The following is a 24,613-nucleotide window of genomic DNA, read 5'->3' on the forward strand; positions in this document are numbered from 1 at the left end:
TCCAGGTTGCGTAGTGACCAATGTGTTCGTTTTTCTGACTGTCATAATATTTATCAACATGGATATATCCATTGGTCACTCAGCAACCCTGAGGTTTTGAGTGGCTCTAGCATTATAAGACGTTCTACCACTGTTAGAAGACAAATATGGTAATACACAATGTTGTTAACATTCCATTTCTGAAACACTGGAAGCATGACTTTTGAATATCCTATGTACTTCACCAAAAGCACCCAAGCCATTGTTTGATGGGCTGTTTATTTATTTTTCTTTCCACTCAATCGTCGTCTTCTCTGGTTATAAACACGAAAAATAATCAACTGTCATATGACTTCATTCCTAAAAAGTATTTTTTTTTTTTAGTTTTTAATAAACATAGCTCTACTGTTAGCGTCATTGTTTTCTACCTACAAACTTACCTTAATAAGTTCTTCCATTAGTGGTTGACGTTTATTTGTGCTAGAGACAAACACTACAGAGTCATCTCTAAAACAAAGGCGATCCATTTATATCCCGCATGTATTTCATCTCCTTGCTCCCACTTCAGTGATTTGAAATCTTTGTCTAGATATTGTGAGATTAATTTTGGTGAAATAGAAGTTTCTTACCTGAATTTCCTTCTCTGAAGTCCGTTGGAGAACTGACGTATGTATTTTTCAGCGTAATAGTATACGTAGAATCAGTTTCTTAGTTATCAAGTGCGGTTAATGCCAATGTTATTTAAATAATGTGAAAAGCTTCCCCAGTACCTTTTAATAAGAGGCAAAGTGATAACTCATATACATTGCTCCGCTCTATAATTTTCTTGAGAGTCTGTCCATTATCCATTTTCTTATATCCAATTTATTTTTCCTGGATGAAACCAATTGTTTTTCTTCGCCATTGAAGATGACTCTATTGAATACTTCTGATGTTACAGACAGGTATCTGTTATGTCTATAGTTTATTCTTTCTTTTCTGTCCCTTCAATTTAGAAAACTGTTCCTTCCTCACAAAACTGTCTCATTACCAGTAACTCCCGTCCATATTTTTGCAAATTTAATTGTAAAATAATTTGCTTCCAGCTTTAATTATTTGTACCGAAAAAACACAATCTCATGCCATCTTCGCTTTCCCTGTTCGTCGAATGACATTCCCCTCATCTGGTATTAGTTCAAGAATGCCACTGTTTTCACTGTGTTGCTGATCCATCTCTTCAAGTGGACAGGCTCAGGAGGTAGGAAGTTGTAGTATAGGTGAACTCGAATAGAACATTCCATATAACACGTGGGAAACTTGTATTGGTTACAGAAATACAGCTGTCAGAATGCAGTCCAAATAAAAACACACAGAAGGCGTTAGGCAAACGCGGAAGATTAGGTTCAAAATTGATTTTCATAAATTCCAAGTACGATTTCAATGTACTTTCGAATTTCCTGACAACTCCTCGTGTCATTCTTATGACGTCGTCTTGGTGTTCTTGTATGATGGTAGCACTATTCATAATCCATATTTTTCATGTCGTTTCTCCTGTTTAATTTTTCTTTGTGGTATTCGCGTTTCAAACACCCCACGCGCTAAAATACGAAGGGGCATGTTTCTAGGATCTTGAAGGTCTAGAAACGTGACCATTTCTGCCGATCCTTTTTCCGGGGAATGTTAGTTTTAGTTGATGTGTCACATGAGACTAAAATGTGTAGGGGCCCCGTCCCTGTGAAAGAACATACGCATCCTTGTAGTCAAAGAAATCTTCTGCAATAATGGCGAAAGTTCGTTTTCAATGAATTCTAGATAACGGGGTTCTGTTAGACAATACGGAAACACCAACATGTGAAATCAACTGAGTGTCTATGATACCACATCACATTTACAGAGAAGCGTGCATGAACGCGTGGCTCCTCAAAGGCATGTGGGCCTTCGTCGGACGTATGTGTGTTATTGATAGCGTTACGAATGGAAGTGGCTTTATAGTGAAACAGTACTGATGCGATTATTCAGCGATTATCAGTTAGGTAACGAGAAAATCCCTGTCTTCTACCTTCATCTCCTTCTAGAAGTATTGAAACCACAGTAAAAGATATGACTAGAGATCTTGCATACGTAATATTCGTCTTATTCATTTACGAGAAACACCGATACTTGTAGAAATTCTGTGAAGGGCTATGTTGTTCCAACTGAATAATATCTTCTGCTTTATTCATACTCCATTCATTTGTACGGTCATACGAAGTATGACTGCTGGGCACTGCTCCAGTCTCGCGCAGTTAATGTGAAAACACGAGTAAACATCCTCGAACCTGAAACTTCCTGGCATATTAAAACTGTGTGCCGGACCAGCACTCGCCCCGTGGACCTTTGTCTTTCGCATCAAGTTCTGTACCGACTCAGGTACCCTAGCACGACTTACGACCCGTTTTCACAACTTTACTTCCGTCATTACCTCATCTTCTACGTTTCAGTGTCACAGAAGTTCTCCTGCAAAACTTGTAGGACTAGCACTGCAGGAAGGAAGGATATTGTGGAAACATGGCTTACCTGGAGTATATTTCCGGAATGAATAAAAGCTGTGAGGACTGTCTTGAGTCGTACTTCGGTAACTTAGTCGATAGAACATTTGCCCGTGGAAGACAAAGGCTCCGGTTCGGCCCGAAGTTTTTATTTGCCGATCAGTTTCATATCAGCGCACAGCCCGCTGAAGAGAGAAAAATTCATTCTGGAAGCACTCTTGAACCTGGTACTCTACAGTTAGGGAATCGTCTACAGGAAGCAGCAACAGCACCTTGTTCATTACAAAACCTCTACACAAATACCATACTGATAGGCTGAGAATTTTTAAAGTGCAACATGCTTAAATGATGCAGTAGAGTTAGACGCACAATCGCAATCAGTGTTGAAAAATTCACTTACATAATCTGAAGCACAACTTCACAACCTGGACTTCAAGTTAAAAATGACAGCCGATAAATGAACCCATAGCAACTCGAGTACTAACACACGAAATCAAAACTCACATCTGCAACCAACTTTATCTCTGCAACCACCGGAAATTAAACACATGTTATACACAATGAATAATTGGAATCTGTCTATATTACCACCTCCCAAAATTTTGACTACTAATCCTGAAAAAATCCGTATATAAAGAGCCTCTGAAATCTTTTAATCCTTGTACTACTGTTGTTCCTTATTGTCCCCACTGCCACCTTAACTGATGGAACGCGAATACTTCCCAAAGTAAGTTCTTCTTTGCTCTCGTCATATTTTTACAATTTTCGGTGTCTTATTTAATAAAATTGTCATTCCACCTTCTCACATCTTCGCAAAGACAACACCTTATGGTTTTGTTTTATTCAGCATGTTGTTACATATTCCCAGTATCGCTTAGTCTAAACTCTAGTCTTCCCTTTAAAAGCTGCCTGTTTCTATCAGAAATGTTCTCTTAATTTGCCTTCATCAAATCTAAAGCTCCCTTTGACGTTTATCTAAGTGAATATATTAAATAGATGTCTTTCTAGTCTGTATCTGTACACTGTTCATTTTGTATGATCTTGGTGTTTAGTTAATACTCGTATATTGTCCCAGTAACACATAAATTCTCAAACTCTACATTTTTTTATATACTGTCGATCGAGTTTCTGTATCTTAATAGGTGAAAATCACTTTGCGTTCGAAAGTGTATAGGACAGACAGCTCTGATAAATATTTTTACTGTTTTATGAATTAAAAATTTCAGTTTTACTTCTATTCGGTCCTTGCAATGACCGTTTCTCATTTGTTACTTGCGGAAGATGTCTTTGAGAAGAAACATATTGTTCTTCTCAGCAAATTTCACATATGTCTGGCCTCTATCGTTCTTGTTATCATTCCCTAAGTTTGCCACAGAAGAAACCTTTCGTTTACATCTAGTTATGCCTTAAAACGCCAGTATTACAGAGATTTGCTAAATCCGTAAAAACTGAATGCGTCAGCGGCTACCAGTCTTTGCTACAATTGAACGGTGTACACTAAAGCGAATTGGGATCTTGATTTCAGATGGAGCGGATTTTATAAGCAAAGAAGAAAAAACAATATTATTAGTCGTGCTACATGTCGAGGGGTGGATGGAAGGTAAGTCGAAACAGCGGGAAATGTCTATGGCACCTGCCACACATAAAATGTAATACGTTCATTCGGCTTGGGTGAGGCCTTGTTGGACAGGCATTTACTTTCATAGCTGCTTACGGGAATTACGTTAAACCAAATTCTTTGTTTAAATACACTATGAAAGAGATATGTATGGATATATTCAACAAAGAGGGCATTATTGCACCAGGAATTTTGTCTCTCAGTTGTAACATTACATGATTCATAGAAAATGGCTCTTACAGTACCATCATTTTAGTTTCTGAAAGCTTACCGCATATTATGGAAATCTTTATATATGGAAACAAAGTTTACACACTTCCATTTCTGCAAGCTTCACAAGTACAGAATGTCTGGTTACTTCAGGATTAACTAATTTTAATTACCTTAGTTTGGATGAGGTACCTTTGTTTAGCCAAGATTTAATTAATGTAAGGCACCAGGGGGATGAAAACGCATGGAGCGGGTAAAGTATCACCGCAATGGAAAATATAATGTAAAGAGAGTAAATGGTGAGCTAGTGACGGCAACTTCCTTTACAACCACATTTAGCTCTGTGGTCCTGCAAAATTTGTAACAGCTTGATTCCCCCCGCCCCCTTCATTTGAGACAGTATATTTTAATTCCAGTGAAGTACTTTATGTGTCACAACTATGGACGTACTACCTTTAATTGCTATTGCTGTAAATGTGGCAAAGTTGCATGTTAAGGAGAGATATCTTGCTCACCATCACCACGGTATAACAACCACACTACGTGTCATTCTCTTTGGAGTCAATAGTGCACAAAGTATTTTGTGAAGAAGAAGATACAGTAAATAAAGATCATGAAAAAATTATTGTAATCTGAAAATTACAAACAATATGAGGCCCTAATACAACGAGCATTTGCCCCTTCATTCCCTTCTAGAGATGCAACCAAGAGTATGTCAGCTGAGACTGGCACAGACACCTGAGCCTGCTGATGCCCCTACGATCGTGGATTTGCTAGAAATACGTCAGGAAGAGAGCAGCTAAAACACAGATGGGTAAGTCATGAGAACGTTCTTTATAAGTGCTATCTGATGTGTCAGAGCCTGACCAATTCAAAAGCGGTAGATAATTTGTGTCTACCGAAGGGACTGTTGGATTGTGGGTCAACGGTTTATCTTACATTACGAATATAACTGACATCTTCCCAACGATGAACGTTTGGCTTTATACACTCCTGGAAATTGAAATAAGAACACCGTGAATTCATTGTCCCAGGAAGGGGAAACTTTATTGACACATTCCTGGGGTCAGATACATCACATGATCACACTGACAGAACCACAGGCACATAGACACAGGCAACAGAGCATGCACAATGTCGGCACTAGTACAGTGTATATCCACCTTTCGCAGCAATGCAGGCTGCTATTCTCCCATGGAGACGATCGTAGAGATGCTGGATGTAGTCCTGTGGAACGGCTTGCCATGCCATTTCCACCTGGCGCCTCAGTTGGACCAGCGTTCGTGCTGGACGTGCAGACCGCGTGAGACGACGCTTCATCCAGTCCCAAACATGCTCAATGGGGAACAGATCCGGAGATCTTGCTGGCCAGGGTAGTTGACTTACACCTTCTAGAGCACGTTGGGCGGCACGGGATACTTGCGGACGTGCATTGTCCTGTTGGAACAGCAAGTTCCCTTGCCGGTCTAGGAATGGTAGAACGATGGGTTCGATGACGGTTTGGATGTACCGTGCACTATTCAGTGTCCCTCGACGATCACCAGTGGTGTACGGCCAGTGTAGGAGATCGCTCCCCACACCATGATGCCGGGTGTTGGCCCTGTGTGCCTCGGTCGTATGCAGTCCTGATTGTGGCGCTCACCTGCACGGCGCCAAACACGCATACGACCATCATTGGCACCAAGGCAGAAGCGACTCTCATCGCTGAAGACGACACGTCTCCATTCGTCCCTCCATTCACGCCTGTCGCGACACCACTGGAGGCGGGCTGCACGATGTTGGGGCGTGAGCGGAAGACGGCCTAACGGTGTGCGGGACCGTAGCCCAGCTTCATGGAGACGGTTGCGAATGGTCCTCGCCGATACCCCAGGAGCAACAGTGTCCCTAATTTGCTGGGAAGTGGCGGTGCGGTCCCCTACGGCACTGTGTAGGATCCTACGGTCTTGGCGTGCATCTGTGCGTCGCTGCGGTCCGGTCCCAGGTCGACGGGCACGTGCACCTTCCGCCGACCACTGGCGACAACATCGATGTACTGTGGAGACCTCACGCCCCACGTGTTGAGCAATTCGGCGGTACGTCCACCCGGCATCCCGCATGCCCACTATACGCCCTCGCTCAAAGTCCGTCAACTGCACATACGGTTCACGTCCACGCTGTCGCGGCATGCTACCAGTGTTAAAGACTGCGATGGAGCTCCGTATGGCACGGCAAACTGGCTGACACTGACGGCGGCGGTGCACAAATGCTGCGCAGCTAGCGCCATTCGACGGCCAACACCGCGGTTCCTGGTGTGTCCGCTGTGCCGTGCGCGTGATCATTGCTTGTACAGGCCTCTCGCAGTGTCCGGAGCAAGTATGGTGGGTCTGACACACCGGTGTCAATGTGTTCTTTTTTCCATTTCCAGGAGTGTATCAGAACCTCTTACTACTCCTCTGGGGGCGTGACCTCTCAGTGCAAGAATTTTCTCCTGTGTGGCCCCTAGCATGAGGTCCGTCGTGGTGAACACTGATTACGTGTTGACTGTTCCAACAAACTGACGAAAACGATCCTCCCACTGACCAGGAAAGTGACACCACCTCGCTACGTGGTCCACGCTGAGCGAAAACCACAGCAGTTTATTCCGCAGCCGCTTTCCCTCCTCCTGTTCTTAAAAAGGTAAATATGGTATTCGGACGATGATTGGTTGGAGCACCACTGTACTTTACTAGGCATTGACGTATTGGAGCTGACATACCCCTAGCCTCCTCCGATTCTGAACTCTAGTTAAATGTGGATTGAGAAACACAGGAAAGTGTTCTGCCAACCAGGATCTATCCAAGTCCGTTTATGTTTCCAGTTTAACGCTCTGCGCCTGTGACAGTTCGGCTGATCATCGTGTTTGTATTATTGTTGCTCTCTTGGGTGCTGAGTTGTTTTAAACTAGGAATCCCTTAAGTGCAACGTCGCAAAAGGCCAGTGATGTTTGCGGCATTCGACGTCCCACATATTGCCTACCATGCAATCACACCATTGGCTGCTAATGGCAACAGGGGGTGGGACTGGAGGTATCCAATGTTGAGCACAGCATGATGCTGCGGAGCGTAGTTGAACAGCTTAGTAGACGATTAACACACAACAGCACAACAGTGCTAATGGTGTTGATACAAAGCAGACCAATGGCAACAATAAACAAATAGAATATTGCATTATGTCTACAACAACAGTTGCCGAAGTTGGCATTTCGCCAAGGAATTTTGCAGAGTGAGAAAGAGGTGGCGGATGAAATATTAGCGCTTCTGCAAGATGAGTCAGTACAATACGTGGTGTCGTGTACGCTCGACTGAGCGGACAGTGTACATGAAGAGTACAAAGATGGCGATACCTGATTAACAAGTTAAAGTGACAGAAACATATGTCAAGCCATGTTGTTCATCATCCTTGTCAGACAGGGAGTCAAAAATTCCGTCTCCAGTGAAACATAGCAAAGGACAATCGTTATCCAAGGAGCGAGTACGAATCATAATGACGTACATGGGAGATCATCCGCTAAACAGAGAAAAAATAATTATGTACATATTTCTAGTAAGTTCGCGTCAATGTGACCGTGTAGTGCGTAAGAAACACTACGGATGTTCAAGGGAGGACAAGGCACACTTGTTACAAAAACTGATGTTTGCGCGTTTAGAGGATGCTCGATATAATGTACAGGATCTGCATAATAGTGAGCTCTTACTTGATGCACATCAAGTTGCGACCGACATAGATTACAGTGATTTCAAGGGAAACAGTGGATGGCTGCATAACTTCAAACAGTGCTACACAATTGGAAGACGTAAGGTAATGAATTTTCAGACAAAGCGTACACCTGACGATGCACAGCAAACCGCGGAATCGGCTCGAAAATTTGTAGCTGAAGTACGCAAACTTATCCCATCTTTCAATAAGGGATTTGTTTTCAACACCGACCAATCGTGATTTGAAGAGAGAATGCATATGAAAGGAACCCTGGGAATTAGAAATACCAAGGAAACTGTATCAAGATCAACTAACATCAATGCCTTACAGCATTCGTATTCGACTATACCGAGTGTTAATCTAGATGGTAAACTGGATGAGAAGTTATTTATTGTGCTGCGAGAAGATCGAGGTGCTCTGCCTCCTACGTCTCCTTCTCGTGTGCGTGATATTGCACGGACAGGACAACTTACGTCACAGCAAAAAAGAGTGGGAAAATGGGCGTAAGTGAACTTTCACTATGGTAAGAGCACTTACTTTTGCTTCATTCCTGGTCTATGTATAAAAATCAGCCTCCCTTACAGCAAAATATCGCTCCTAAAAAGTGTGTGACGTAACAGCTCATACCATCTGGAATCACTGGATGAACTGAGCCTATGGATGTTTGTTTCTTCCGTGCCTATGACGCGTATTATCGAATTATCTGCAGCTGTGCCTTAGAGGATAGGCATTTTCACGATAAGCTCCACGACAGACTGTTTCACATTCAGTTACGTGCCACCAAATTCCGTCAGTTCTTATCACCACGTTACATCAACATGACTGTATATGCTTTCCTAAAGTTTGGTTACCTAGCTGAACGTCCTGTACGATTTGTAACTCTCAAGGAATTCGCCATAGATCTTAATGGTGCGAACCTCTGTGATCACTGTGACGCGCCATTTTTCCCTTTTCGTTCGGTGTTCATGGTGCTAGTTAAGCGGTCTTTTTTTTAGCATTTCTTGAACGGCGACGGTGTCCATTTTGTGAGGTGTAATGCATACACCTAATAGAAAGTAGATCACTGCACCTCCCGGACACTCGTTTTCTGTCACCCTCCTGATGCACATGGTGAGTCATAAGTGTTAACACAGCCCTTTCTAATGAGCCTTACTAAAGGCTTAACTTGCGACCTCGCACGCGAGGGGTTTCTTGTAAGTGCGTTTCACCAGGTCCCTTCACGACCAGAGAAAGTTTAATGCAATTAAAGCCTTATGTTTGTGTAGTCTGAGCAAACATTATGTTAAATATAGGTTTAGTAATCGCTCTCATAGTAGCAAACTCCGACTTTTGTGCTACTGTAGTCCTAAACGTTCGTTTCAACGATTGCTTGATCGCGATGGAATGTTAGATACTGACTGGCTATGGGGATAACTCTAGTAAATTTCTCTGCCATTGGCTGCGCAGTGTCTCCTCCGCTGAATTCATACTTCATTGTATAATTAACGGGGGAACTGCGCCCTTGTCAGAAATTCTTCTGATCATGGCACAAACAATCGAATGACGGTACATGGCTCTTACTATCCGAGAAGTCGCGAGGTTCTCAGCCGATCATCACGTTTATAGTTTTACTGCTGTCACGGCACTTTAACCATGACGATGAACATCTTAGTACACTGAGTGCTTGACTTACGCTCCATCCCTGGTTTGTAATGTGGAACTTTTGGCCCAGATGGCTGCTCTGACGACTCTGGAGCAGCCCCATCAGCGTCTTTATGGATCGTGTAAGTAAGATGATGACTCGATCTTCAAAACAATCCGTTAGCTGCATACCGTAGACTTCGTCTAACAGAACATCAATTCCGACGTCTTTGTATACGATACTGCTCAGTTTGTCACTTGTGTCCAGTACGAGATATTGCCACTGGAGAGAAAATCGTTGACAATTTACCACTCAGAAATGTGGGTGAGTGGAGGAGAACGTACTGAGAAATGGAAGATGGACGATGCCATTGTAGTGCAAATTTCCGGGCGCTACCCGTGTTCAGAAGATATAAAACAGACGATGTAAGATTCTCAGTAGCTCGACTCTTCGGCAGGAGGTAGTAAAACGCTATAGAATATTATGTGCAACAACGGTACAACATAGGAGAATGGAAAGTGCAGATGTGCAAAAGGCATTGAAGACCTCTCATTGTGGGAGTCCGTATCATATACATGGATTACATAGTCATCTTAAATGGTAGAAAGACCCTAACGTCTGCTAGCAAGATTATATGAGGAAGACATGCAGTCCACCCTCTAAGAAGCAAATTATAGTTTGCCGTCACTTCTACGACGACGTTATTTGACGTGGAGCCTAAGATGTGATACAACAAGAATGAGGGGAGGAAATGTACTATTTCTTGTTAAAGGTATCAACCAAGAATTTACATGCCAGTGCTGTTCACTAAAGCCACCTTTTTGTGAAGGTTATATTCATCTAAAGCAGTGGCTTCAGAAATACGACATTTTTTTAATAATATGAAAACAATTGTTTCTAAAATTACATTTCCTCCAGATGGATTATCAGTCTATTTATGTTACACTGTAATTTGTCAGCCATATTAACAGTGAGTTGATTCTCTTCCTTTTCCACTATCGATTCTTCGACTAGAAAACACTGTGACATCAGGGCATATATTGAGGATCTAACAGTCAAGAAATTTCTCACAATTTACAGGTACGACAGCTTCACGCACCATGATGAAAAACTTCAAGTGAAACTTGGAAACACAAAAACGGAGCTTGCGCTCAAAAATACTTATAGGAAATTAAAAACGAAATATAGAGCGCTAACGGGCTTTTATTCGCAAAACACATCCCTTCAATCCAAAAAATTTCGAGACTGGATTAATAAAAAAATAGAGAAAAGTTAATATCGTGGTTTTATTGCATCAGGTGTTCTACATAGTTCCCCCACCTCCTTCACCCACGCCCCACCTCACGCTTGAGTACAACGCATAGAACGTTCACACAACTATGCGGAACTGTTAGAAAAGTCCTTCTTTGGAATGTTGTTCTATTCGCGCGTCACGTGCGCGCCTTCTTGGGACTCGGCGAGCCACCAAAAACCCATTGTCGTTTTGAGGTAGGTTCGTATTCCTAACACGAAGTCTTGCTAAAAAAGGTTGCCTACATGTTGCAGTTCAATAAAGTGGCGGCAGGCGTTCACGTGTCGTTGTTTTTGAACAGGAGAAAAGGTGTGCGGGACGAATTTTGCACACTCTTTGCCCTTCTTCGAAACATCCTGGGAAATGTCTTAAAAAGTTTATTTATAGTTTTCAGTTCGTTACTCTATCGTGCTATCGTGATTTGTGACATATCAACGTTGATACACCACTGGTGCACGTCCACTACTTAACACTGCCTGCTCATAGCTGCCTGGTCGAATGTATATCTGTCGTTTGTAGTTTCAAGCTGCCATCGAAGTACTGCGCTGTCGTCGCTTGTACGTCAGTAAGACAATCAGTCTCGGAACACTTTGGGCGGATGGTGTATGTTTCACTGCCACGAAAAAATTGTTATACATTCGTTAAAATTTGCTGCAGTTAGTTGCTTCAGCAGCTCAATGTATATCTCTCAGTTGAAGTTTTCCTAAATGCTGAAAAATTTGGAAAATGCTATCATATTTATTGCTGAGCTGCTAATCTGGAAATGTAGAGCTGAGATCTTGTGTGTGTCCGCAGATCCACTGCGAGCAGTATCCTGTAGACTCCCTGGTGTGTCGCGGGCCAGCCGATCCGGAGAGCGCCAGCAGCAGCAGCAGCAGGAGGCAGCCACACGCAGCCACGCACTCATTCCTCTCCCTGGCCACGGCACCAACTGGCATAACCTGCATCTCTCTGCTTCTTGCCGTCATTTCCAGATTCTAAATCTATCCCTTGACCTAGTACTGGATTTCGTACACCTGAACATCAACTAATCTATACGACCGTCACTTTACCTCCTGGTGGCAACTCAGTAGTTGCACAGTATATAAGAGCAAGCAACGAATAATTAATTCTTTGTTCCCGCAAAAGCTTTCGGTACTTGCCCCACCCAGAATAATTATCAATTACAACGAGATTATCCGTGTAAGCACTTAGTGCTTCTGTAATTAGAACACCACTTTCCGTCATCTCACGAGCGCGGGAAACCAAAACGGTTGATCGTTTCTGTATGTCAGCTTTCTTCGCATCAGCGCTAGATTCTAGAATTATCTTGCCATAGCTCCTGCTAATAACGGTTTAGTACGCCATTCAAGCGACTGCCTTACGGTGCTGCTATAGTTACACCAGTAGTATGAACAGCTCACAAAAAACGAAATTTTGTTCCAGCAATTTAGCAATAGTCATAGGCCCTTCCGGAGCTTCATAAGCTATGAAACTGATAGTGTGTCTCTCCATGACTTAAGCGCAAATGACTTCGTGGCTGCCTTTTTGAGATGTTAAAAAAAACTGATCAAATATATAAGCTAAATTACGTAACTTGGACACTGAAACATTTTGTAAACAGTCAACAGCGAATGAGTGTACGCGAAGAGGCAAGCATTTTTCTGTATTACTAACACCTGTAACTTTTTTATCTAACGATACACAGAGCAAAAGTTTTGTTTTAAGGGAAGGATAATCTTTTGTTAATGAAATTCTAAATCTCTTGGACAGATAATTTCACTGACAAAATGTTCGCGGAGGTTTGCAGTGTTAAAAAAAAGAAAAGAGTTAGTTACACAATTATCTAAATGTGCGATAGGAGCTATCCCTTCCGCAGCGCACCGTTTTTAGCATCCGGGCCGAGCTCTGTTCAGCGATGTTTACAGATGCAGAAAATGAGATATAAAGACTTGACCCCTACCTTGGATCTTGTATTTAGAGAATTACCTATTTATTTTCGGGGAATTTTCACTTCAGTTGTCAACAAATCAGTGAACTTCTCTTTCCTAAAGGTTTCGAATGCCAATAAAGAAAGTGAATGATTCCATTAAAATATAGTTGCGTTAGTATTTCCAAAGATAAAAAGACACAAACGTTAAAAATACAAGAAATTACTTGCTGAAAACTTATTTTCGATGCCTAAAACAATTTTCGAATTATGTGAGATGTCCACGTTACGCTGTACACGGTCAGTATCAACGAATGAATATCTTATCGGCCTTTGTGAATTTTCCAGGCAAATTTAAGACAGAAACATATGAGCTTTGTGCTCATAAAAAATAATCATATTCAATAATGTGGAGCCGACACTATCAACAATGAAGCAGAGGAAAATCGTCATGAGAAGCATGTCAACTTCGACGCTACCATGACTCGCTCAACTTCCTCCTTTGGTAAAAAGGCCAATATTGAATTTTGTAACAGTAAAATCTCAGACAATTTCAGTGAGTTTATTGACAACACTGTGCCTATTTTATTTTAGAAGGTTTCTTCTTTGGTATATCTGATTTACGATAAGCATTGACTGGGCACTCTCCACTTTCAAAAAAAATGGTTCAAATGGCTCTGAGCACTATGGGACTTAACTTCTGAGGTCATCAGTCCCCTAGAACTTAGAACTACTTAAACCTAGCTAACCTAAGGACATCACACACATCCATGCCCGATGCAGGATTCGAACCTGCGACAGTAGCGGTCGCGCGGTTCCAGACTGTAGCACCTAGAACCGCTCGGCCACCCCGGCCGGCGCTCTCCACTTTCGTCTGACATGTGTATCTTCCTTAATCTTCTGCCAACTGTGTCAATTTTTGGTGCAATATAACATTCCAAACCTTCTTCTTCCTCTTCCTCTCTACTCCGCAATCTTTCCTTCGCTGACCTTTCGTTCCAGAATATTTAAACGCAATGTGTTCTAGCTAAAATGATTTCCCCGTTCTTATCATTTTCACCACTATCCTCCTATTCTTAGATGTACTTCTTCATTTTTTATTCTGTCAGTCCATTTAACTTTTTTCGTGTCTCCGCAACAGCATTTATAAATAACCCAGTTTTCCTGTTTCTTTTTGCTTTTCCATGAGTCACTGCCACCTAAAACCGCACTCCAGGCAAATCACGCAACCCATCTCTTCCTTAGTTCTTTGTGAATTTCTTTTAGCCTCAACAAACCTTTCGTCTTTGCAAAATTTCTTGCATCAGAAATATTCTGCTCCCATTCGCTATCACTAAAAGTAGTGGTACTTCCTCCTAGGATGCTGTGAAGGCTGATTTATCATCTGCCTTCTTAATTATCTTTATCGTTTCTCCTCCTAGTTTTGTGCCTCTTGCGTTTTCTATTCCTGTATAGCGTATGTTAACTTACTAGTATAAACAGTGAAAAACGTTGACAACAAACGAACCCACGTCTAACAAGACTTCCGACATCCGTTTTATCTGTTTCCTCATCACCAGTCTAATGTAAATTTCCTATATCAGTCCTCTGTTCCTCTACGAATATTTTTAAGGTCTGATGGAGGATACTCATGCCAAACATATCAACTGCTTTTTCACAATCAACAAAACAAGTGTACATACATCCCTGTTAACTTCTAGCATTATTTGTCCTGAAATCTTCAAATATCGAATGGCATCTCGTTTTTCTTTCCCTTTCCTGGATCAAAAGTAATCCTGCCCCACACTTTACTCAGCTTTTCCTTTGTACAGGCCTATACATGATCTTCCTAACATGAAATATGAAAACCGCGCGACCGCTACTGTCGCAGGTTCGAATCCTGCCTCGGGTATGGATGTGTGTGATCTCCTTAGGTTAGTTAGGTTTAAGTAATTCTAAGTTCTTGGGGACTGATGACCTCAGCAGTTAAGTCCCATAGTGCTCAGAGCCATTTGAACCATTTTTTTGACATATGAAATTTATTGTAGTATAATCTGATTCATGCGAGTAAAATGTACGCTATGTTCTAACATCGTGGCCTATTGTGGAACACTCTGGAACAAATTCACTGAGTGTACTCAGAATATATACTTGGACAGATTCTAAGTAAATCTATGTCAGTTTTTTTTCTGTCTCTTGTAGTTGTCACGCTACTAATTTCTGGAACCTCGTACGAGTAGACTTGTAAGGCCCTGAACATAGTCAGAACTTATGTCAAGGTATGAATGTAGTTTTAGACGAACATTTGTTGTTTACGCGGTAATTTTTTTATACAGACAAATAAAACATAATTTCAAGATGGTCTGCTACTGATAATTGATATAATTTTCCATCATGAAGAACAGCCCAGTAGGCGCTAAAATGGTTACACCACAAACAGCCAAAAGCAATGCCAACTAAGCTGACGCAGAGGTGATTATCTTGAACAGAAATTAGACCTGGAGATGACGCATGTGTGACATGGATTAGAATTCTGAACCGTGTGCAACGCAGACTGTACTATGTTTTTCGTAATCGTTACGTCGAGATGACTCAATAAAACAAATGAAGATGGAAACGCGAGCCTTCACTGATGTCCTCATAAATCTTTGTTCGTATGTATTGAAACCTGGATGCGTATTCCAAATCTTGTCTGATATATGAATTACAAAGTAATGCACTGTGTAGTTACAACTAGATATTGTTCAATATTTTAAAATTAAAGCTGTATGAAGAGATTCATGTTTATTTTGTAAACTAAGAGAAAGAGAATCTTTTAAAATTCGACTGTATATCTTACTTATGAAATTTGCATCTTGTTTTATGTCACTAGCTGACTTTTTCACATCATTCTTAAGAGACTGTTAAACGCTTTCCTGATAGGACAGAGGGGCTTCATATTCCCAATAACTATACCATTTTTGTGAGGTTGCATTAATGTCATGTGTTTAAATTACACAGAATATAACAATTATTAACGCTAACATCGAAGCTGAAAAATATTTTTCTTATATTTTTCTCGTGAATTTATACCAAAGGTCTCACCATTTCAATTTAAACCAGCGTATAATGGGAGCTGGTAGTTAATTTTAGTTTGTAATTGTCTTTGTCCTCATGCAATTTAATATATTGTATATATACTTTTAAGAAATTCTTATATTCAAGTAACTGATTTGCTTGACGGTCTTCTAATACTGAAATGTAGATATCACATCACAGTGTAAACTTTGTTTCCAGGCGTTACCCCTTGTTATACACGAAAGTACAATACGAGAGTTACATACAGAATAACTATCTACTTTACATTTCTTATAGGAACTGTTATAGTATTGATGGTAAGACTATTTTGTTTTAAGTAAGTTTATAAGATAAGTAGAATTAAGAAATGTATATTAATTATTGCTCAATTTTGAAAGGCTCTAAAACTTAACTCGTGATGTTATCTGCAGAGCTATATTAATCTGACACAATGAAATACGACTCTCCAAGATTCTGTGAGCCAGATCAAATCTGCAATACATCTGTCCAAATATGAATACAGAAAATAATGTACGTGCTTATTCCTTACTATGTAAAAAAGCTTTATTGTTACTTGTGGTTGTGTTTCCAAAATTAAACCAGTGCTATGCTCAAGTGTAATAAAGGAAACGTTTGTATAAAAACTGTTTGAACTGTACCAATAGCCACGAATCACCTTGTAAATTGCTACAATGAAACTGAAACTGAACTTGACCTTAAGGATAGTTATTTATTCGTGGAAGATTTGTCAGATTATAGCTCGTGTCTGTTACCAATGAGTTTTCTTTTTCTTTTTAATAACTCACTTGTTCCATCGTCGACGGCACGTTGTTAAAATGAAAAATTTCCTTTACAGTACACATCCGAAAACAATGACAACGTGAGTCTATTATTCGATGTTATGCTAAAGAATAGAACTAAAATTGAAGAAAAAATAAAACATTGAAAGGTAGTCTTGAGTATTCTACCACACCGTTATTTCGTTAGCTGTGATTCAAGCAATTAATTATGTAACGTTTTTAAAAACGGATATTTTTGAGGAATTATTTTATTATCAAAAGAAAAAATAAGTGACGCAATACTTTTTTATTTGTGCCTTTATAACATGGAGTAGTTACGTCCTGTGATTATCTTGGAGGATGGAATTGTGGATTTCTTTCATGCTAATCCGTGACATGTACACAGTAGAAGCTTATACTTACGTTGTGGAATGCGTCTACCACATCATTATCTGAGGTAAGTGATATTTTCCTATCAATACAGTTACACACTACACTGAAGAAGCGAACTTTCTGTTGCCATGTTCAACACTACATCAGTTACAAAGCTGCATTATATCAATGTACACTCATGTTCCTAAAGTAAACAATCATCGAGAACTAACAAAAACGTGTACACTAAAAGGTTGCCGGCACATTGTCGTAGAATGTCAGCCAAGGGCTGTGCATGCCGAGTGTGATACCCCTACACTGGTGACATACCATAGATTGTAGTGCCATTACAATTCAACACAGGATACCAGGTGGCTTCCGGTATTTTGTATCAAGTTGGCCTGCATGGCTTAATGGAACACTGCCCACTGATGAGACTTCAGCAATGATTCCCAGAGAGAATACTGTGTTTGGTGTCTTTCAGCTTCAAACATTTCCAGTACGTGCAGTAGGAATTTTGTTTGGACAACTAACTCGTGATTCGACGCCCTTGATACCCTCGTTTTACAAGTACTTGCCTACCAAGCCCCATGTGATTGGAAATTATGAACCATGTGTGTTCATACACAAAAAAACAAAGCTGCAAATATCATTGCTGGATGCTATCCTTACAGACCCAACTCATCATAGAACCCTCAGGAACACGTACAGCGACATTGTCAGCCCCTTTCCACGATACCAGTTCAATTAAACTCACCCAAATAAAATGTATGAAGTCAAAGAGGATGAAATCAATGAAGATGCGATGGTATTAAATGATGTTTGTGGAAACTGTTCAGAAATACTAAAACAGCAGCGTAATTAATATGTTTCTTCTTATCTCCTTTCTTGATGTTTCGTCCTAATCACGCCACATGGACTGGGATAGGTCGTCAGCTGTATAAAAATTCCACTCATCCAGCTAATGCTATTAAAATACGAGTATATGTACACAGTCCAGTCTCATTAATGTGACCAGCTGTGAAAAAATCTGATAACCTTTTGCAGTGCGCGCCGCTGCGAGACGTGCAGGAAAAAAGTCATTGAGTTCCTAGAAGCTACCGACAGGGATGCCGACCCCAGTAACGTGGCCATCTGCACGACATTTCTCCGCTGAGGATTCATGGTGAGGACAGCTCGATCGAGGTCGTTCCAGAGATTCTGTCTGGGTTTCAATTTGGGGAGTTTGTTGGTCAGGGGAGTACGGTAAACTCATCCTGGTACGCTTCGAACTACACAACTACACTGCGAGCTGTGTGACACGTTTCATTTTGCTGCTGGTAGATCCCAATGTGCCGAGGAAAAACAGACAACATTCAGGGGTGAGCATGGTCCTCAACGTTAGATGCATACTTATGTTGATCCATTATGACTTCTACAATGACGAGCTAATCCAGGGAATGCCATGAAAACATTCCCCAGACCATAACACTCCCTCCTCCGGCCTTCACCTTCCCGACGACTATAGCACGGTGTTTGCTTTCAGACGTTTCATGCCGTGTACGCCAACGGCCATGTGTCACCTGTAGAGGCCACCTGTCGCCACTCAGTGGACGTCCAGTTGTAGTACTGGTTTGCAAATTCCAGCCTCCGTCACCGATGAACGGCATTCAGCACGGTTGCATGAACAAGGCGCTGCTGCGGAGGCCTGTGGGCAATAACGCTCGCTGAACAGTCGTTGAGGAGAGATTGTTGGTAGCCCCTTGGTTCGTCTGGGTGCTGAGAAGCTCAACAGTAGGACATCTGTTCGGCTGTAAACATTTCCACAGCTGTCGTTCACCCCTGTCTTTTATGGCCCGTGGTGCACCACCACTGCCTCAGCAACGGTTTCGGATAGTCCGCCTCCGTTAGCTGAGCGGTCAACGCGGCAGAATGCCACGCCAAGGGGGCCGGGTTCGATTCCCGGCTGGGGCAGGAGACTTTCTTCGCTCAGGGACTGGGTGTTGTGTTGTCCTCATCATCACTTCCCCGAATGGGGAACTCCCGGTCCACAATGACGTACGCTCATTTCCAGCGACATTAGTTTAAGCACGGCAGCAGGCAAAATTTACATACTTTGCCGCTTCGGAAATGCTTCCATCCTTGGCCTGAAAGCCAATGATCATGCCGGTTTCGACGTCAGGTAAATTTCTCCATCTGCACTGTTTCCGCCCCCTCCCCCCCTCCCTCCATACACGCCTCACACATATCCTCCATTGCTAATACTGACACATGGAGTATGTGAGTGGTTATTGACCTTGAACATAGGGGGTGGTCACATTCATATGACTGGACGGTGTAGTAGTACCATGCTGGAAGTTGTTTGTTATCTCTGTGAATTCATCCAACCTCCCAGACCACGAAGCACACTGCTATTGTCAGGATGGGTGGCAGGTTGTGTAATTTCGCATTATATCCATACTACGGGAACAGATACGAGGTGTATATGTACTAGTATTATTGTCATCTTCTTCAGCGTCTCAGTCTGCATTTTGGTCATAAAGTGCGGTTCATAGTTAATAAGACCTCTCCTTGGCATAGCAGACTAGGCTAAATAATAAAGTACGCAATTGTGGGCCTTCACCTTGTCGAACTTCTCTTAGTGCACATCAACTCACTTCTACTATATTTTTATGGCTGAGAGGACTAGTAAGCAAGATGTGTTAAGAGCTTATTCACTGGCAAATTATCTCTCTATTTCTATCAGCCCCATAAATGCAGTTGTCGATGATGGGAAATTGTGGGCTGGCTCTATATTTTCTGGATAGGCTGTGACCCTTGAAGCACAAAAGAAGACGGCTGTCAACAAATTCACCCCAAAAGGCTATCGGTTAAACCGGTAAGTCCTTCCAACATAAAAGAAGACCACTTTGGTTACAGCTTACTTTCCTATTATGCTGATGTCAGATATGAGTTACCTGGAGTTGTACTCAGCGAAACAGTTATGACAACATATCAGTTTCAATGGCGTACTCACTTTTTTCGCCAGACAATAATTTCATTTTTATTGTGCCATGGCTTATCGAGGTGTACTGTCTATAATACAGATGACACTTTTAGACTACTGTAACAGCTCACAGCAGATTCAATGAAATTCCCTTCTAGCATCTGGCTTGACTTGGTCTGGTCCTTGCTTAGAAATACGTACTAAGTCTGGGTATAAAACGTGACATGAAACTTGATCACGCATTAATATTCGCACCAGTATTGCTTGGCTGCTGCAAAAAACATGTTGATTCAACTTTAATGATTTTACCTGCCTTGTTGTTCAACTTCTAGTAAGTATATAATTTGTAAAATTTTCTTCTCATTCACACTTACCCTCTAGTCTTTCACACATTAGTATCTGCAACTATTACGAAGTCTGAGATTTCTTGGTTAAATTTCATCATATTGTACCACACAGGTACTACATGGGGCGATGAAAAAGTTTCGGTTTGGAGGCCGTATAGTCCAGAATCTGTATGCCAATCAGACAAAGGCACCGTGACAATTGAGATAATCCAAAGAGATTCTGATCGTATGGGAAGTACATCAGCAGCAAAACACAATCGACACCTTAAGTGCACAACACACATGGAAACATTAGCGATGACAGCGCTACTAAAGCAGAGCTATTAAACACAGTTTTTGTAAATTCCTTTACCGAAGAAGGCGAAGTTAATAGCCAGAACTGAATCTTGATCAGCTACCTACATGCGTCACTTAATAATAGATGTCCTCAGTGTAGTGGGGCAGCTTAAATCACTTAATACAGTCTTTCAGTCCAGATAGTACACCAATTAGGTTCCTTTGACAATATCCTGATACAATAGCAACATACTTATAAATCTACATCTACATCTACATCCATACTCCGCAAGCCACCTGACGGTGTGTGGCGGAGGGTACCTTGAGTACCTCTATCGGTTCTCCCTTCTATTCCAATCTCGTATTGTTCGTGGAAAGAAGGATTGTCGGTATGCCTCTGTGTGGGCTCTAATCTCTCTGATTTTATCCTCATGGTCTCTTCGCGAGATATACGTAGGAGGGAGCAATATACTGCTTGACTCTTCGGTGAAGGTATGTTCTCGAAACTTTGACAAAAGCCCGTACCGAGCTACTGAGCGTCTCTCCTGCAGAGTCTTCCACTGGAGTTTATCTATCATCTCCGTAACGCTTTCGCGATTACTAAATGATCCTGTAACGAAGCGCGCTGCTCTCCTTTGGATCTTCTCTATATCTTCTATCAACCCTATCTGGTACGGATCCCACACTGCTGAGCAGTATTCAAGCAGTGGGCGAACAAGCGTACTGTAACCTACTTCCTTTGTTTTCGGATTGCATTTCCTTAGGATTCTTCCAAGGAATCTCAGTCTGGCATCTGCTTTACCGACGATCAACATTATATGATCATTCCATTTTAAATCACTCCTAATGCGTACTCCCAGATAATTTATGGTATTAACTGCTTCCAGTTGCTGACCTGCTATTTTGTAGCTAAATGATAAAGGATCTATCTTTCTGTGTATTCGCAGCACATTACACTTGTCTACATTGAGATTCAATTGCCATTCCCTGCACCATGCGTCAATTCGCTGCAGATCCTCCTGCATTTCAGTACAATTTTCCATTGTTACAACCTCTCGATACACCACAGCATCATCCGCAAAAAGCCTCAGTGAACTTCCGATGTCATCCACAAGGTCATTTATGTATATTGTGAATAGCAACGGTCCTATGACACTCCCCTGCGGCACACCTGAAATCACTCTTACTTCGGAAGACTTCTCTCCATTGAGAATGACATGCTGCGTCCTGTTATCTAGGAACTCCTCAATCCAATCACACAATTGGTCTGATAGTCCATATGCTCTTACTTTGTTCATTAAACGACTGTGTGGAACTGTATCGAACGCCTTGCGGAAGTCAAGAAACACGGCATCTACCTGGGAACCCGTATCTATGGCCCTCTGAGTCTCGTGGACGAATACCGCGAGCTGGGTTTCACATGACCGTCTTTTTCGAAACCCATGCTGATTCCTACAGAGTAGATTTCTAGTCTCCAGAAAAGTCATTATACTCGAACACAATACGTGTTCCAAAATTCTACAACTGATAGACGTTAGAGATATAGGTCTATAGTTCTGCACATCTGCTCGACGTCCCTTCTTGAAAACGGGGATGACCTGTGCCCTTTTCCAATCCTTTGGAACGCTACGCTCTTCTAGAGACCTACGGTACACCGCTGCAAGAAGGGGGGCAAGTTCCTTCGCGTACTCTGTGTAAAATTGAACTGGTATCCCATCAGGTCCAGAGGCCTTTCCTCTTTTGAGCGATTTTAATTGTTTCTCTATCCCTTTGTCGTCTATTTCGATATCTACCATTTTGTCATCTGTGCGACAATCTAGAGAAGGAACTACAGTGCAATCTTCCTCTGTGAAACAACTTTGGAAAAAGACATTTAGTATTTCGGCCTTTAGTCTGTCATCCTCTGTTTCAGTACCATTTTGGTCACAGAGTGTCTGGACATTTTGTTTTGATCCACCTACCGCTTTGACATAAGACCAAAATTTCTTAGGATTTTCTGCCAAGTCAGTACATAGAACTTTACTTTCGAATTCATTGGACGCCTTTCGCATAGCCCTCCTCACACTACATTTCGCTTCGCGTAATTTTTGTTTGTCTGCAAGGCTTTGGCTATGTTTATGTTTGCTGTGAAGTTCCTTTTGCTTCCGCAGCAGTTTTCTAACTCGGTTGTTGTACCACGGTGGCTCTTTTCCATCTCTTACGATCTTGCTTGGCACATACTCATCTAACGCATTATGTACGACGGTTTTGAACTTTGTCTACTGATCCTCAACACTATCTGTACTTGAGACAAAACTTTTGTGTTGAGCCAACAGGTAGTCTGAAATCTGCTTTTTGTCACTTTTTCTAAACAGAAAAATCTTCCTACCCTTTTTAATATTCCTATTTACGGCTGAAATCATCGATGCCGTAACCGCTTTATGATCGCTGATTCCCTGTTCTGCGTTACCTTTTTCAAATAGTTCGGGTCTGTTTGTCACCAGAAGGTCTAATATGTTATCGCCACGAGTCGGTTCTCTGTTTAACTGCTCAAGGTAGTTTTCAGATAAAGCACTTAAAAAAATTTCACTGGATTCTTTGTCCCTGCCACCCGTTATGAACGTCTGAGTCTCCCAGTCTATATCCGGCAAATTAAAATCTCCACCCAGAACTATAGCATGGTGGGGGAAATATATTCGAAATATTTTCCAAATTATCCTTCAGGTGCTCAGCCACAACAGCTGCTGAGCCAGGGGGCCTATAGAGACATCCAATTACCATGTCTGAGCCTGCTTTAACCGTGACCTTCACCCAAATCATTTCACATTTCGGATCTTCGTCAATTTCCTTCGATACTATTGCACTTCTTATCGCTATAAACACGCCTCCCCCTTCACTGTCCAGCCTGTCTCTGCGGTATACATTCCAATCTGAGTTTAGGATTTCATTACTATTTACATCTGGTTTCAGCCAACTTTCTGTCCCTAGTACTATATGGGCGTTGTGACCGTTTATTAATGAGAGCAGTTCTGGGACCTTTCTGTAGACGCTCCTGCAGTTTACTATTAGCACATTAATATTGTTATTCCCTGTTGCATTTTGCCTACTCCTACCTTGCTGCGTCTCAGGAGGCGTCTTGTCGGGCCTAGGGAGGGGATTCTCTAACCTAAAAAACCCCCATGTGCACTCCACACGTACTCCGCTACCCTTGTAGCCGCTTCCGGCGTGTAGTGCACGCCTGACCTATTTAGGGGGACCCTACATTTCTCCACCCGATAGCGGAGGTCGAGAAATTTGCACCCCAGATCTCCGCAGAATCGTCTGAGCCTCTGGTTTAAGCCTTCCACTCGGCTCCAAACCAGAGGACCGCGATCGGTTCTGGGAACGATACTACAAATAGTTAGCTCTGATTTCACCCCGCGAGCGAGGCTTTCCGCCTTCACCAATTCCGCCAACCTCCTGTACGAACTGAGGATGACCTCTGAACCCAGACGGCAGGAGTCATTGGTGCCGACATGAGCAACAATTTGCAGTCGGGTGCACCCAGTGGTCTCTATCGCCGCCGGCAGAGCCTCCTCCACATCTCGGATGAGACCCCCCGGCAAGCAGACAGAGTGAACACTGGCCTTCTTCCCCGACCTTCCCGCTATTTCCCTAAGGGGCTCCATCACCCGCCTAACGTTGGAGCTCCCAATAACTAATAAACCCCTACCCCCGTGTGCCTGCTCGGACCTTGCTGAAGGAGCAGCCACATGTCCACTCACAGGCAGAGCGGGCGATGCCACACGGCCAGCCTCCACATTGACCCTCCGCCTCGTGCGCCGCGAACGCCGCTGAACCCGCCACTCCCCTTGGAGAGAGGGTGGCCCAACCGCGCCCAGTACACGCGAAGATGTCTCGACAGCAGGGACAGTGGGTGAAGCATGTAACACCTGGGGTGTACCTTGCGACGCACCAGACTCCCCACTGCCGCTACACTCCGAGGCAGCAGCCTGAAGACGGCTGACCGC

The 24,613-nt window shown here is 42.3% G+C and overlaps 1 protein-coding gene across 1 annotated transcript in view; it reads left to right on the forward strand.

The window, feature by feature from the left end:
* Window positions 1-11,921, forward strand: part of LOC126470889 (uncharacterized) — a 284,322-nt gene extending 272,401 nt beyond the window's left edge. The window contains exon 6 of the mRNA XM_050098913.1: window positions 11,736-11,921. Within this exon, the coding sequence (XP_049954870.1) occupies window positions 11,736-11,921 (186 nt within the window). The remainder of the gene's footprint in view (window positions 1-11,735) is intronic.
* The last annotated feature ends 12,692 nt before the right edge of the window (window positions 11,922-24,613 follow it).

The sequence above is a fragment of the Schistocerca serialis genome, chromosome 3 (assembly GCF_023864345.2).
Source record: "Schistocerca serialis cubense isolate TAMUIC-IGC-003099 chromosome 3, iqSchSeri2.2, whole genome shotgun sequence".
NCBI classification, from domain to species: domain Eukaryota; kingdom Metazoa; phylum Arthropoda; class Insecta; order Orthoptera; family Acrididae; genus Schistocerca; species Schistocerca serialis.